A 16,227-nucleotide genomic window follows, 5' to 3' on the forward strand; every position below is an offset into this window, starting at 1 on the left:
AGTTTCATTGATCTGTTCTACTGATTTTTTTTGTTTCTATATCATTTATTTCTACCATAATCTTTATTATTTCCCTTCTTCTGCTGGCTTTAGGCTTCATTATTGGGTTTTTTGCTAGCTCTTTTAGGTGTAAGAGTAGGTTGTTTATTTGAGACTTTTCTTGCTTCTTGATGTAGGCTTGTATCGCAATATACTCTCCTCATAGGACTGACTTTGCTGTATCCCAAAGGTTTTGGATTGTTGTGTTTTCATTTTCATTTGCCTCCATGTATTTTTTTAAATTTCTTCTCTAATTTCCTGGCTAACCCATTCATTCTTTAGTAGGATGTTCTTTAACCTCCATGTATATGTTGTCTTTCCAAATTTTTTCTTGTTTTTGACTTCAAGTTTCATAACGTTGTGGTTGGAAAATATTCATGGTAGGATCTCAATCTTTTCGTACTTGTGGAGGGCTGATTTGTGACCCAGTGTATGTCTGTTCTGGAGAATGTTCCATGTGAACTCAAAAAGAATATGTATTCTGCTACTTTAAGATGAAATGATATAAATATATCTGTTAAGTCCATTGGTTCATTGTTCCATTCAAAGCCATTGTTTTCTTGTTGATTTTCTGCTTAGATGATCTGTCCATGGCTGTAAGGGGGGTGTTAAAGAACCCTACTATTCTTGTATTATTATCAGTGAGTTTCTTTATGTTTGTTATTAATTGATTTATATATTTGGGTTCCTCCAAGTTGGGGGCATTAAATATTTACAATTGTTAGATATTCTTGAGTGATAGAACTATTAATTATGATATGGGCCTTCTTCATCTCTTGTTATAATCTTTGATTTTTTTTTATTTAAAAAATTTTTTTTAACATTTATTTATTTTTGAGACAGGGAGAGAGCATGAACGGGAGGGGGGAGGGTCAGAGAAAGAGGGAGACACAGAATCTCAAACAGGCTCCAGTCTCTGAGCTGTTAGCACAGAGCCCGATGCAGGGCTTGAACCCACAGACTGCGAGATCATGACCTGAGCCGAAGTCGGACGCTTAACTGACTGAGCCACCCAGGCACCCCTAATTTTTGATTTAAAATCTAGTTTGTTTGATATAAGTATGGCTACTCCAGCTTTCTTTTGATGTACATTAGCATGATTGGTGGTTCTGTATCCTCTTACTTTCAATCTGCAGGTGTCTTTAGGTATAAAACGAGTCTCTTATAGGCAGCATATAGATGGGTCTTGTTTTTTTAGTCATTCTGATACACTGTGTCTTTTTATCGGAGCATTTAGTCCATTTGTATTCAGAATGATTTTGGTAGATAAGAATTTAGTGCCATTGTGTCACCTATAAAGTTGGTGTTTCTGGTGATGCTCTTTGTTCCTTTCTAGTCTTTGTTGCTTTTGGTCTTTTTTTCCCCTTTAATATTTCTTGATTGTCTGGTTCAGTTGTCATGAGATCTTTTAGTTTTTGTCTGGGAAACTCTTTATCTGTTCTTCTATTTTGAATGACAGCCTTCTTGGATAGAGTATTCTTGGTTGCATATTGTTTCCACTCAGCACGTTGAATATATCTTGCCACTTCTTTCTGGCCTGCCAAGTTTCTGTGGAGAGATCTGCTGTGAACCTGGTCTGCCTTCCCTTGTAGATTAATGACTTTTTGTTTTCAGGATTCTTTCCTTGTCTGGGTATTTTGTAAATTTGACTAAGGTCTTGACGATGACTGGCTTTTGTTGAATTTAATGGGAATTCTCTGTGCTTCTTGGATTTTGATGTCTGTTTCCTTCCCAAGATTAGGGAAGTTTTCAGCTGTAACTTGCTCAGATAAACTTCCTGCCCCTTTTTCTCTCTCTTCTTCTTTTGGGACAGCTATGATGTGAATGTTATTATGCTTTATGTTATTACAGTTTAGGCTGAGTTCCCTAAGTCTGCAATTGTGATTCAGTACCATTCTCTCCCCCCTCTTTTCAGCTTTGTTATTTTCAGTAATTTTAGCTTTTATATGTGATTCGTTACTCTGCTTTGTCCATCCTGATTGTTATGGCATTCAAGTAGATTTGCATCTTGGTATAGCATTTTTGATTTTGGCCTGACGAGTTTTTAGTTCTTTTATCTCTGCAGTTAGGAATTCTCTAGTGTCTTCTATGCAGTAAGGAATTCTCTAGTGTCTTCTTCTCTAGTGTCTTCTATGCTTTTCTGAAACCTGGCTGGTATCTTTATAATTGTTATTTTAAATTCTGGTTCAGATATCTTACTTATATCTGTATTGATTAAAAACCTGGTCATTACTTCTTCCTTTTCTTTCTTTTGGGGTTAATTCCTCCATCTTGTCATTTTGTCTAGGTCACTGTTTTTTTGTGCGATTGTTAGGAAAGCCTGTTATATTCCTGCTCCTGAGAGAAATGGCTATATTAATAAGAGGTCCAGAAAAATAAAAGCATCCTATATGTACTGTGCTGTTGTGTTTTGGCTGCTCCTATCTTTAGGTCAGTCCTCTGCAGAATTTCTCCTTGCCTGCAGTGGGGGTTGTTTGGACCTTGTCTACTGCGTGGTAAATTTTGACTAGGTGTGTCTCAGTCTCTTTGTTAAAACAAGCCTGATGAAAAAAAACAAAAACAGGCCAGATCCTATTTCCCCTAGAGCTGAAGTGTTGCAGCACTCTATAATCAGTAGCCTTGGTGAGTAAAAAGGGTTTGTGCTGGTCTTCTTGAGGAGGAGCCTGCAGGGCTTATATTCAAGAGGACTTGCCCTAGAGGAGAGGCACCTGCAGAATGCAGGGGGACGGGGTTTGATATAAGCAGCTCTGGTCTCCACTGGGGTATGCTGTGCTGCTCACTGAAGTCAGTCAGTGCTGATGGGTGGGCTGGGGGAGAGGGGAATGGTGATGGACCTCTCTTCCCCATAGTGGGGAGTTCCTGCAGGCCAGTCTTCAGGTAGCCCTCACAGAAGACCAAAAAATCACCCCTTTTCTGTCCCTGGCTTCTGTCAGATTTCTGCCTTCACCCTATCTATATCTGAGCTGCCTGCCTGCCAGGTGGCACAGTACTTGTGTGTTTTATCAGGCATGCAGCTGGGTTTCAAAACTTTAAATTTTAGGGACCCGCAAGACTCGGACCTGCACTGATCCTCTGGGGGAGGGTCTCACCATACTTTTGCCATTTGTCGGTTTGTCCCATAAAAGTTCTTGCAATATCTTGCAGTAGTTTGGAGTTTATGGTAAAGTGTAGCACATAGCCAGCACTGGGGTTTGCTGCCTTCAGCCAGTGTCTTTGTTCCTATGAGAACAGGGCATCACATTACCGGTGCTAATTCTCTTATCCCTGGAGAGGCCATGCCACCACTCCCAAATGCACTCCAAGAAGGGTAATTGTTTCTACCCATGTGACCAAGGGGATCCCTCAGACCATGCTGCCTGCTCCCAGGTCTCCACCCTCCCTCCCCACTGGAACACCACTGAGCCCACCAGGCACGATTCCAGCAACAGTATGGACTTCTAAAACTTCAGACTTTGCATTTTACTGCTTATAAAACTTACGACAGTCAGCCCCTCTCCTTTTCTTAGTCACTGGTTTTGGGGAAAAGTTTTACTTGTGCAGTCCCCTGCCTGCTGCTTCACTCTTGCCCTCTCTCTCTTGCCCCTCTTTCTGTAATCAGGGCTCCTTCCCTTCCACAGCACCCACAGTTCTTTTCTCCCTCAAATCAACCCCTGCAGCTCCTACCTTCCATGAGGTGGTCGTTTTTCTACCTGTAGATGTGCAGTTTTGTTCTCTCAGTCCTCAGATCAATTTCTTCATTGTTTGGAATGGTATGATATTTATCTAGCTGTGTTTTAGGGAAGAGGCAAGCTTAGCGTCCCCCTACTTCTCCACCATCTTAACTCCTTTCCCAGGAGATTTTAATTGTTGATTTTAATTTTTTAAGTTTTAATTTTAATCCCAGTTAGTTAACATACAGTGTTATATTAGTTCCAGGTGTACAATATAGTGATTCAATAATTCCATCCATTACCTGGTTCTCATCATGACATGTGCACTCCTTAATCCCCATCACCTATTTAATCCATCCCCCAACCACCTCCCCTCTGGTAACCATCAGTTTGTTCCCTGTAGTTAAGAGTCTGTTTATTGACTTGTTTCTTTCTATTTTTTCCCTTTGTTCATTTGTTTTGTTTCTTAAATTCCACATGAGTGAAATCATATGGTATTTGTCTTTCTCTGACTGACTTATTTTGCTTAGCATTATAATGTCTGGCTCCATCTATGTGGTTGCAAATGGCAAGATTTTATTCTTTTTTATGGCTGAAGTAATATTCCATTATAAATATATACCACATCTTCTTTATCCATTCATCAATCAATGGACAGTGGTGCTGCTTCCATATCTTGCCTATTGTAAGTAATGCTGCTATAAACATACTGGTGCATGTATCCCTTAGAATTATTGTTTTTGTATTCTTTGAGTAAATACTCAGTAGTGCAATTGCTGGATCATAGGGTACTTCTACTTTTAACTTTTTGAGTAACCTCTATACTGTTTTCCAGAGTGGCTCCATCAGTTCCCACCAACAGTTCAAGAGGTTTCCTTTTGCTCCGCATCCTTGCCAACATCTGTTGTTTCTCATGTTGTTGATTTTAGCCATTCTGACAGGTGTGAGTTGGTATTTCATTGTAGTTTTGATTTGCATGTCCCTGATGGTAAGTGATGATGTGCATCTTTTCATGTGTCTTGGCCATATGTATGTCTTTTTTGGAGAAATGTCTGTTCATGTCTTCTGCCCATTTTGTAATTGGATTATTTGTTTTTTGGGTGTTGAGTTTGATAAGCCGTTATAGATTTTGAATACTAGCCTTTTATCAAAGGATATATGTCCTTGAAAATATCTTCTCCCATTCCATAGGTTTCCTTTTAATTCTGTTGATTGTTTCTTTCTCTGTTCAGAAACTTTCTATTTTGATGTAGTCCCAATAGCTTATTGTTCCTTTGGTTGCCCTTGCCTCAGGACACCTATCTAAAAAAAAGTTGCTATGACCGATGTCATTGAAGTTACTGCCTGTGTTCTCTTCTAGGATTTTTATGGTTTCATGTCTCAGATTTAAGTCTTTAATCCACTTTTAATTTAATTTTTTGTATGGTGTAAGAAAGTGGTCCAATTTCCTCCTTTTGCATGTAATTGTCCAGTGTTCCCAATACCGTTTGTTGAGGAGACTGTCTTTTTTCCATTGACTATATCTTCTTGCTTTGTTTAAGATTTATTGACTGGGGCACCTGGGTGGCTCAGTTGGTTAAGCGTCCGACTTCAGCTCAGGTCATGATCTCATAGTCTGTGAGTTCGAGCCCCGCGTCAGGCTCTGTGCTGACAGCTCAGAGCCTGGAGCCTGCTTCAGATTCTGTGTCTCCCTCTCTCTCTGCCCCTTCTCCGCTCATGTTCTGTCTCTCTCTGTCTCAAAAATAAAAACATTAAAAAAAAAATTTATTGACTGTATAATTGTGGGTTTATTTCTGGGTTTTCTATTCTTTTCTGTTGATCTGTGTCTATTTTTATGCAGTTACTATACTGTTTTGATTCCTACAGCTTTGTGATATAACTTGAAATCTGGAATTTTGACACCTCCAGCTTTGCTTTCTTTTTCAAGATTGCTTTGGCTATTCGGAGTCTTTTGTGTTTCCATACAAATTTTAGGACTGTTTGTTCTAGTTCTGTGAAAAATGCTGCTGGTATTTTGATAGGGATTATGTTAAATCTGTAGATTGCTTTGGGTAATACAGACATTTTAATAATATTTGTTTTTCCAGTGCATGAGCATGGAATATTTTTCCATTTCTTTTTGTCGTCTTCAGTTTCTTTCATCAATGTTTTACAATTTTCAGAGTACAGGTCTTTTACCTCTTTGGTTAGGTTTATTCTTAAGTATTCTGTTAGTTTCATGAAATTGTAAATGGGATTGTTGTCTTAATTTTTATTTCTGCTTCTTCATTATTTGTGTATAGAACTGCAGCAGTAATTTGTAGATTGATTTTGTATCCTGCAACTTTACAGAACTTGTTTATCAGTTCTAGCATTTTTTTTTTTGGTGGAGTCTTTCAGGTTTTCTATATATAATATCATGTCATGTGCATGTTGTGAACATTTTACTTCTTCCTTACCAATTTGGATGCCTTTTTCTTTCTTTTTGTGGTCTAATTGCTGTGGCTAGAACTTATAGTACTATGTTGAATAAAGTGGTGAGAGTGGGCATTCTTGTCTTGTTCGTGGCCTTTGGGGAAAAGCTCTCAGGTTTTCTCCATTGAGGATGTTATCTGTGGGTTTTTCATAAATGGCCTTCATTATGTTTAAGTATGTTCCCTATAAATCTACTGTGTTGAGGATTTTTATCATGAATGCATGTTGTACTTTGTCAAATGCTTTTTCTGTATCTATTGAAATGATGATATGCTTCTCATACTTTCTCTTATTGATGTGGATTTTTCTTTTGTTATAAGCCATAACTTTAAAATAATTCAGAAGAGAATGTTCATAGCTAACTTTGATTTTGTAACCCCAACCCTGGGAGAGGATTTTTCCTGAACGATTATCTATTTGAAATATGTTGTTGCATTAGCGTCATCACATGCTCATTCATCCATTACCATGTCAAGTTACCCTTATTACTATGTTTCCATTGTATTAGGTTAAATGCCCTTAGGGGCGCATACATTTGAGATAGTATGAGTAAATGTGCAGTGTAGCCCACACTTGAGAGTATGAATGTGCACCATCCCCTTGTAACTTGTTTCCTCTGTTTCTACAGTCCCCCATTAGATAGAATGTGTTAAACATCATCTCTGTATATAAATATTACACTGCTTCTGCTGGGTGGAGTTTCCATCTATGGATTTTTTCCAAACTTCGGTGTTCAGTCTCATCTGGCTACTTTGCCTTATTGGAGAGTTGAGAACTCCTTAAATCTTGAGAAAGAGGGTGGAGGACTCTGCCTCAGTCTAGACCCAGATGGTGGAAATAGGACAGAAGAGTGTGAGATCAGGACATGTGGCTTCTTGGGGGTGCTGGTTGGGGGTTTTGGGGGAAATGGGGGCTTTCTTTTAAGGGGATAAGAAACTGAAGACTTCTAACTCTGGAGCATTTCAGAGAGTTAGATGAGATGGAGGGATTTACGTTTGCCATAGGTCAAGGGCACCCCCACAAATCATCTAGTTTCCCAGTATTTTTATAAATGGAAATTGGACCCCATGACACTTATAGTCTCTTCCCTTTTTCATGTATTGCTGGATCTCCCTTTCTCTCCTTGATGCTTACACACTTCAGGCCCTTGAGCCAAACCCTTGCCTATGGCATTATTTTAGTTACCAGTTCTCATGTCATTCAGCCTTGGGATAAAAACTCACAGAGCTATGGAATGGGGCTTTGTTGGAACATGTGACTTCTAATTGCACTTGTGCTTTTGGCTCCTCAAAAACAGTGGGTTGGCAGTAATGCAGTGTGGAAGTATTCCCATTTCTCAGTGACCAGATTCTGAATATTTCCAAATAGATTTTATATTATAATGTTACCGTGGTTCTTTGTTTTGAGATAAAAATTATGAATGTAAAAAAAAAAAGAACAGGTAGAATCATAAACACTATGTATCTACTTCATGATATGGTCATTAGTATAACATAAAATTTAAAAAAATGATTCACATTGGTTAATTGCTCAATGAACAAGAGGATTGCTGGGAAGTATTTTGGAATGTGTATCTCTTAGGAATTTTAGGAGTTTTCCTCTAATACTCTCAATTGTATTTACTCACACAAGCAAATATTCAGTGTTGCTAAGAGCTATACCACCCAATATACTCAGTTCACACTGTTAATGTTCAAAAGAATTTTACTGAAATAGGATTAAGCTCCCATTGTATGCTGGGTGATTTTTCCATTGTCTTTAAAGTATAGAGTGAAAGGGAGATTTATGGTCTTAGTATACACAGATTCAGATTTCTCTTTGTGCAGGATCAAATTTGCTGAGAATTAGGTCCCAGCTCTTTTTTGAAAATCCCTAATAAAAACACTCATTCTCAATATGGAGGAAAGAAAGCTGACTTTCATGTTCTTCAGATTGACTACATAGTTTATAACTCTGGAATCAGCAAAATTGAAATCCTGATTTTAGGACTATGACTTGTTTACATGTAGTATCACAATTTCTTTTATTCATACAAGAACAAAATGAGTGTTTTCTTACTAGTAACCAAAATGTATATGTTGGTAGCTAAGTAGGATTATGTGTGATTTGAAAATTGTGGTTTTATTTAAATAGAGTTAAGCTTTGTTCCTTTTGTTTTATACAGCTCTAGATCAATAACCAAAATTCATGCCTTTCTTCTAAAGGGATATAACAGAAGTATCTCTCGAACAGAAACGATAATACGCTTTGCTTTCCAAGCCTCTATCACAGTTCTGTGTATTGCGTGCCCCTGTTCACTGGGACTAGCCACTCCAACTGCTGTGATGGTGGGTACAGGAGTAGGTGCTCAAAATGGCATACTAATCAAAGGTGGCGAGCCACTGGAGATGGCTCATAAGGTAAGATAGTTCCCAGAACTAAGAATTGTCCCATCCAAACTGACAATAGCACCCCTATCGAGAAACAGAATCCTAAATTATTTGCATATGGTCCATAAGCTGAGCCTCTTCTGGGACTATCCTGAGGGTTGAGATAGGAAAGGTGTTATTTTGGTTCTGTTCTAGATTGGCCTTAGTTCTATACAATCTCTAAAACCACTTTAGGCCTACTGTCTTAGAGAAGACCCTGATGTGGAAAACTTGGAGTCCTTTCCCATTTCAGACTAGAAATGTCTTTAAGACAGGAAGACTGAAGGAATATTTGCCCAGGAAAATTTGCCCAAGTCTATTAATGCTATTTTATATGTGACTCCGTGTTTGTGTTCTTCAGTGTGAGATAGTGCTTATAGTTGCATTGAAGTTTCTTTGCCTTTGCCGTTGTTGATAGTTTGCAGCCATGACTTCAGAAATATAATCTTTTCCCTCATCTCTCTCATATTAGGATTTCCTTAACAATTTCAATCAAGGCTACTTGACTTAAACTAAAAACTGTGTTCTTTCTAATATGTTCTTATTATACAGATACATGTAGTAAACACAGAACACAGCTTAGAACAGATTTGGAACCTCATCTAACCAGTCAATACAATGTATTAATTTTTATAGTAATTTTTTATTTACTTTGATATAATTTCAAATTTAAAGAAGAATTGAAAGAATAGTATAAAGAACTATATACGCTTTACTGCAGATATCAGGCTCCTTTCCTAAGAACAAGGACATTCTCTTAAATGATCACAGTACAGATATCAAAATCAAGAAGTTGGCATTGATATAATACTGTTATCTAACCTATAGTCCATCTTCCAGTTTCTCAGTTGTTTCAGTAATATTCTTTATAGCTATTTTTTCTCTTGTTCAGAATTATGCTTTGTATTTAGTTGTCATATCTCTTTTCATCTTGGTTCCTCAAGCTATTCATTTTTCAAGGTTCATATTCCAAAGTTACTGTGGGGTGACTGTGTTCTCTAATTCCAGATTCTTCCTTTTCCCTGTCTGGGCTCAGTTTCCCTCATTGTTTCCCTGAGCTGTCTATTCTCAGACCAAGCTTCTCATCAGGACCCAATAAAGTCAAAGCAAACCAGCAGGTCTTGTCTGGTGCTCGTTTCCAACTTAATTACTTACCTTTCTCTTGTAATTCTATGACTACTGCCCAGATTGTCACTACAGTTCTATAATTCATTAGTATTGAAAGCCCTTCCCTCCCTGGAGGCACGGAGTCATCTCTTAATTACTTATTAACAGTCAACTCTTAACAATTATTTCTAGTTGTTTAACATATATTCGCAGTATAGTTGAATATTTGCACAGAAGGGCTATTAGATGTAACTAAGAGTATTTTTCCCTTATTATTCCTTACTTTTGTTCACCTAAAGAGAGTTTAACTCCATTTAAGTCAAAGGTCAATTTATTAAGAAACAAAATATTAATATGTCAAAGTAAACCTTTTTCTCATTTCTAGAAACGTGATATTAAGGATTATCAAGTCAGATAGGTGCAGTGTATTTTAATTTTCCTACAGGTAAAGGTAGTGGTGTTTGATAAGACTGGAACCATTACCCATGGAACTCCTATAGTGAATCAAGTAAAGGTTCTAGTTGAAAGTAACAGAATATCACGTAATAAGATCCTGGCCATCGTGGGAACTGCTGAAAGTAACAGTGAACACCCTCTAGGAGCAGCCATAACGAAGTACTGCAAACAGGTACAATTTTTCTTTTGCTTATTAATGTAGACATCTTCTACAGGAATCACCCAGACCAAATCCAAACTGGCTTTTGACTATGATTTACATATATAGTTGGTAGGAGGATAGAGAGACTTGTATTTTCTCATTGTATTTTACAATATGTCTTAGTTTCTTCATACAGAAGAGTATAAAGATGAAAACAGAAATTAACTATAATTTTATTGCACAGATAACTCCTGTTGGACTAAAAAATTAAAGTAGAATGCATATTTATGGTAGGAAATTCAGGTAGTTCAGAGAGTTACATAATGAAAAAGGAAAGCCTCATTCTCTGCCCCTTTTCATAATTCCTCTCCAAAATTTAACAAGTGTTAACCTGTTAATATTCTTTTAAAATACAGTGGTCTCCCCTTATCTGCAGGGGATATGTTCCAAGACCTTGAGTGGATGCTTGAAACTGCAGAGTACTGAACCCTGTATATACCATGTTTTCTTCTATACATACATAGCTATGATAAAGTTTAATTTATAAATTAGTCACAGTAAGAGATTAACAACAACAATAATAGAATAATTATATAACTGTAATAAAAGTTATGTGAATGTAGTTTCCCTCCCTCTCTCCCTCCCTCTCTCTGTCTGTCTCTGTCTCTCTGTCTCTCTCTCTCTCTCAATAACTTACTGTACTGTACTCCCCCTTCCTGTGATGATGTGAGGTGATAAAATGCCTATGTGATGCGGTGAAGTGAGGTGAATGATGTAGGCATTGCAACACAGCATTAGGCTATAATTGGCCTCCTGATGCTATGTCTGAAAGAAGATCATCTGCTTCCAGACCATAGTTGACCACGGGTAACTGAAACCAAAGAAAGTGAAACTGTGGGTGGGTGGGGGTACTACTGTAGCAGCTTTATACAGATACAATTCACATACTATATTCCTTTTTAGATTTTACATAGAAAGTTCACAGTGACCAATCTTTGGTACTTTGTTTTTTTTTATTTTATTAAGTGATTTTTCCATATTAAGACATATAAATCTGCCTCATTATGTTTAATGGCTATATTATATTCTACTGTATAATTGGGTTTTTGTTTCCTACAATGTACAGTTAACATTCATGTTAGCTTTTGCAAGTTTATCTTTATGTTAAATGCCTATCAATGCAATTGCTAAGTCAAAGGATACATGCAGTTAAATTTTGGTGAATATTACCAGTGCCCCCATAACAAATATTACTAATACCCACATGAGGGGTTGTACGAGTTTATACCTTCACCAAAAATTATTAGTGCTCATTTCCCCACGTTATGACTTTATTTTTTCCAATTTAATAAATAAAAAATATTTACTTATTGTTGGTTTGCTTTGCTTTCCCATAATTATGAATAAGGTTGAGCATCTTTTCATTGGTCATTTGAATTTCTTTTTCTGTGACCTGTTTTTATCCTTTGCCTATTTTTTCATAGGATTGTTTACCTTTTTTTCATTGATTTGCATAAGTTCTTTGTAAATTATCTCACATAATTTTACAGTTACGATGTGGCAATTGCTACCATTGGTGTTGCCATTTCTTTATTTTTTCTTTCCTTTTTACCAATTTACTATTACTGACCTGGCTTCTTTACACCCAAACCAAACAACAGAGAGGATGAAGATATAAAAAGCCAGGAAACAATGATGACCACCAAAATTCTTTGGCTTACTAAGGACACAGAATCATACTAGCAAGGCATTCTGGTAACTAAAGACCCTGTTCTTTGTTACCCTTTGCCCTGTACTGAATAGAAAATCTGACTTGACAATGGAATTAAATATTTAACTTGTAATTTTCTACTGGAAAGGACAGAGAATATTGGTAAAACTTTTGTTTTCTTTCTCTAAACTTGGTATAAATTTTAGAGAGTGGTGTTAAAGTAAACAATTCTGAGGTTTTGTTCTAAACATTTAGAATTAAACAGGCATGTAGTATATGTGTAAACATTTAGAATTAACCAGGAGAAGTCTTTGATCATGCTATTGATGACTTTGAATTATTAGAACAGCAGAAGAAATCCTTCTGTTTCTATTTGTTAGGAACTGGACACTGAAACCTTGGGTACCTGTGTAGATTTCCAGGTTGTGCCAGGCTGTGGTATTAGCTGTAAAGTCATCAATATTGAAGGCTTGCTACATAAGAATAACTGGAGGATAGAGGAAAATAATATTAAAAATGCATCCCTGGTTCAAATTGGCGCAAATAATGAACAGTCATCAACTTCATCTTCCATGATTATTGATGCCCAGCTCTCAAGTAAGCTCATCTTCTTTTCTTTTCTTTTTAAGTTTATGTATTTATTTTGAGAGAGAAAGAGCACGCATGTGCATGAGAGGGGGAGGGGTGGGGGGGTGGAGAGAGAATCCCAAGCAGGCTTTGTGGTGTCAGTGGGGAGCCCGACATGAGGCTTGATCTCACGAACCATGAGATCATGACCTGAGCCGAAATCAAGAGTCAGATGCTTCACCAACTGAGCCACCAAGCTAATTTTCTTCATAGTACCAATTATGGGACAGATATTAACAGATGTCTAACTTTATAATCCTAAACGGTTAGATAAGAAACAAAAATTGGCATCATGGTTTCATTCCGTCAAATAATTTTACCATAGGCCTGATCACTTCACTTGTTACTTGAGAACATTTCCCAACTGTTCTCCTTTATTCTGTTCTATAGAGTGATGAATTCTAGCCTTAACTGATCTTCCATCTTAGTTCAGCTATCTTTCATTTCTTTTTTTTAATTTTATTTTTTTAATTTACATCCAAATTAGCATATAGTGCAACAATGATTTCAGGAGTAGATTCCTTAATGCCCCTTACCCATTTAACCCATCCCCCCTCCCACAACCTCTTCAGTAACCCTGTTTGTTCTCCATATTTAAGAGTCTGTTATGTTTTGTCCCCCTCCCTGTTTTTATGTTATTTTTGTTTCCCTTCCCTTATGTTCATCTGTTTTATCTTTCATTTCTTAGCACAGCTACTCTTACCCTTTTCTATCTTTCACGAGGTACTGTGGCCTTCTTCCTAGTTCCTTAAGCAAATTATCTGGTTTATTTTTCACATAGAAAAAAATTTATTTTTATTTTAATATAATTTATTGTCAAGTTGGCTAACATACAGTGTGTACAGGGTGCTCTTGGTTTTGGGGGTAGATTCCCGTGGTTCATCGCTTACACACAACACCCAGTGATCATCCCTGCAGTTCTGTCATTTGTTCTTTCAACTTTTTGCCCAGAATGATCCCTTTTTTCAGGGGAAGAGGTATCCCTCATCTTGCATAATGAATCCCATCATCTTCGCTCTAGATCCCACCCTCTCTTGATTCTTCAGGAACCTTACTCGATTACATCCCATTGTTTCTTTATTTGCCAACTCTCTGTACTAGCTCCTTCTCCTAAACATATAAACATTTCTTCCATCAATATCACTGTAATCCCTTCTAGATTGCATCCTCTCTTTTCCTTTATATCTAAGCTTCTAGAAAGAGTAGTCTAGGTTTGCTGAATTCACTTATTCATTGCACAACCTGCCTTCTGCCCCATCCATACTACTGAAACTGTTTTTTCTTAGTGCATTGATGACTCTATTTAGTACCCACTCCAGTGATCTCTTCTCAGTCTACATCCTGCGTGACCTCAAATGCCAAAGGCATTTGAGAATGTTGACCCCTTTTTCCTTCCTAAAGCTCTTTCTTCTTTTAATTTCATGACCATTCTCTCTCTAGGTTGTCCTCTCACCTACCTGGCTGTTGCTTCCAATCCTCCTCTGTTTCCTCTTTTCTCCTGCTCTCAAATGTTGGGTATCCTCAGGGTTTTGTTCTTTTTATTTTTCTCATTTTGTATACTCTCTCTGTACAATCTCATTCATGTCTATTGCTTGTTGTGCCACCTATATATTTCTCCTACCACTCCAAAAGTCACATCTTTAGCCAAAGCCTGTTTTCCTGAGTTTCTGGTTGGTCTATCCATCTGCCCCAAAACATGACATACCCACCTAAGTGTTCTAGCACCTCCCTACCCATTTGTGCTTGAGTGATTTTGCTAACACACAAATATGATTGTATAACTTTCTGACTAATGCCTTTTATTATAGGGGCTTGTAACTTATTTTTGAATCGTGAACCTTTGGAGGTATATGATGAAAGCTGTACACACCCCTCAGAAAATTTATGTTTTGGAGGTATGCATGTATCTTAAACGCTATCCATGCAATTCTGTTCAGGATCCTGGCTTTACTGGCTGTCTCCTGTGGGACAAAGACCAGTCTTTCTGGGTCTGTTCCCCATGATATGTCCCCTGCCTCCCTGCACCACCCATTTTGACTTTTTCCACTGACCTCCATGTAGTCTGTGTTCCATTCATACGGAACTACTTACAGTTCCTTTTTACATTGTGTCATTTCATGCTTATTAAGTCGTTTCATTTACTGTTTTCTCTGGGTAATGTCCTTGTCCACAGTGGCATCTACCTCATGAACTTATTTTCATCTTTCAGGACTCAGCTCACATCTCTCTTCAGTGAAGCCTTCGCTAACTGACATGTATAGGCAGAGATAGTTGCTCTTCTTTTTGAGTTGTAACTGTACTGAATCTCTGTTTTTGTACTAGGCGCACTGCATGATAATACTTTATTTACCTGCCTGATTCTACCAAACTACAATTCATTATTTGTCTGTGAACTTCCAGTATCAAGCATACTGACACATAGTAATTTTGTTCATTTGACACCTTTTGTTAAGCACTGTTCAAGACACTAAAGAATCAGCAGTGACAAAGTCACTGTCTCTTGGATCTTATATTCCTGGTGGGACAACACAAAACAGTGAGCAAATAAATAAGAAAATATTGTATGTCTGATAGAGATAGTGCTGTAGAGGAAAATAAAGTAAAGGGGTATAGAAAATGCTGTGAGTATGGGATCCTATTTTATATAGGATGATCAGGGTAGGCCTCATTGAGATGTTGGTGCTGGACCAAAAACCTGACAAGGGGGAGAGAGAAAGCTATGTGAATATCTGTGACAAGAGCATTCCAAGCAGGAGGGATGTTAAGTACAGAAGCCTCATGTGCTAAACTAGTTTGATGAACAGCAAGGAGAACAGTGTGCCTAGAGCAGAGTAAATGAGTGGGAAGGGGGTAAGAGATGAGGTTAGAGAGTAGTATAAGACTAGATTGTGTAAGGACATTGAAAGAATTTTGGTGTTTACCCTTCAGATGGGAAACCATTGGAGAGTTTAGTGTCTGGGAATGACAGAATCTGACTTAATGTTATAAAAGTGTTACACTGGCTGCCCTGATAAAAATACACTGTTAGGGGAATGGGGAGAAAGGCAGAAGCAGGGAGATGAGTAGTAGGGTGTTTCCATAATCCAGGTGAGAGATAATAGTGGTTTGGACCAATGTGATAACAGTAGTGGTCATAAAGAGTGGTCATATACTCAATGTGTCTTAAAGGGAGAGCTGGCTGAGATTTCCTCACAGATTGAATATGCGGTATGAGAGAAACAGGAGTCAAAAATTATGCCCAGGTTTGTGGCCTAAATGATCCAGAAGGATGAACTTACCATTTAAGTAAAATGGAGAAGACCATTGGAAAGGCAATATTGAGGAAAACTGATCAGGAGATCAGTTGTTTACATGTTAAATATGAGTACCTATTAGATATTAAAGTGGAAATGCCATATAAATGGAAATAACAGGTAAGCAGTTGGCTGCACAAATCTGGAGTTCAAGGAAACAGACTAGGTTGGAGACAGATTTGGGAGTCATCCACTTAAATATCTGTGCCATTCAATAAGATAGCCACTTGTTACATGTGAGTATTTAAACTTAATTTAAAATCCAGGGTGCCTGACTGGCTCAGTTAGAAGACCATATGATTGGGGTCATGAGTTTGAGGCCCACAGTGGGTGTACAGAT

General features: G+C 37.6%; 1 protein-coding gene across 5 annotated transcripts in view; it reads left to right on the forward strand.

The window, feature by feature from the left end:
- Positions 1 to 16,227, forward strand: part of ATP7A (ATPase copper transporting alpha) — a 177,869-nt gene that overhangs the window by 142,041 nt on the left and 19,601 nt on the right. For 3 of the 5 annotated variants that reach the window (XM_053202514.1, XM_027053780.2, XM_027053782.2), the window contains 4 exons: positions 8,348 to 8,542; positions 10,104 to 10,286; positions 12,348 to 12,564; positions 14,403 to 14,489. In XM_053202514.1, coding sequence (XP_053058489.1) covers positions 8,348 to 8,542; positions 10,104 to 10,286; positions 12,348 to 12,564; positions 14,403 to 14,489 — 682 coding nt within the window. The remainder of the gene's footprint in view (positions 1 to 8,347; positions 8,543 to 10,103; positions 10,287 to 12,347; positions 12,565 to 14,402; positions 14,490 to 16,227) is intronic. The other 2 variants (XM_015084279.3, XM_027053781.2) reach the window with 2 other exon arrangements.

The sequence above is a fragment of the Acinonyx jubatus genome, chromosome X, assembly GCF_027475565.1.
Source record: "Acinonyx jubatus isolate Ajub_Pintada_27869175 chromosome X, VMU_Ajub_asm_v1.0, whole genome shotgun sequence".
In the NCBI taxonomy this organism is placed as follows: Eukaryota; Metazoa; Chordata; class Mammalia; order Carnivora; family Felidae; genus Acinonyx; species Acinonyx jubatus.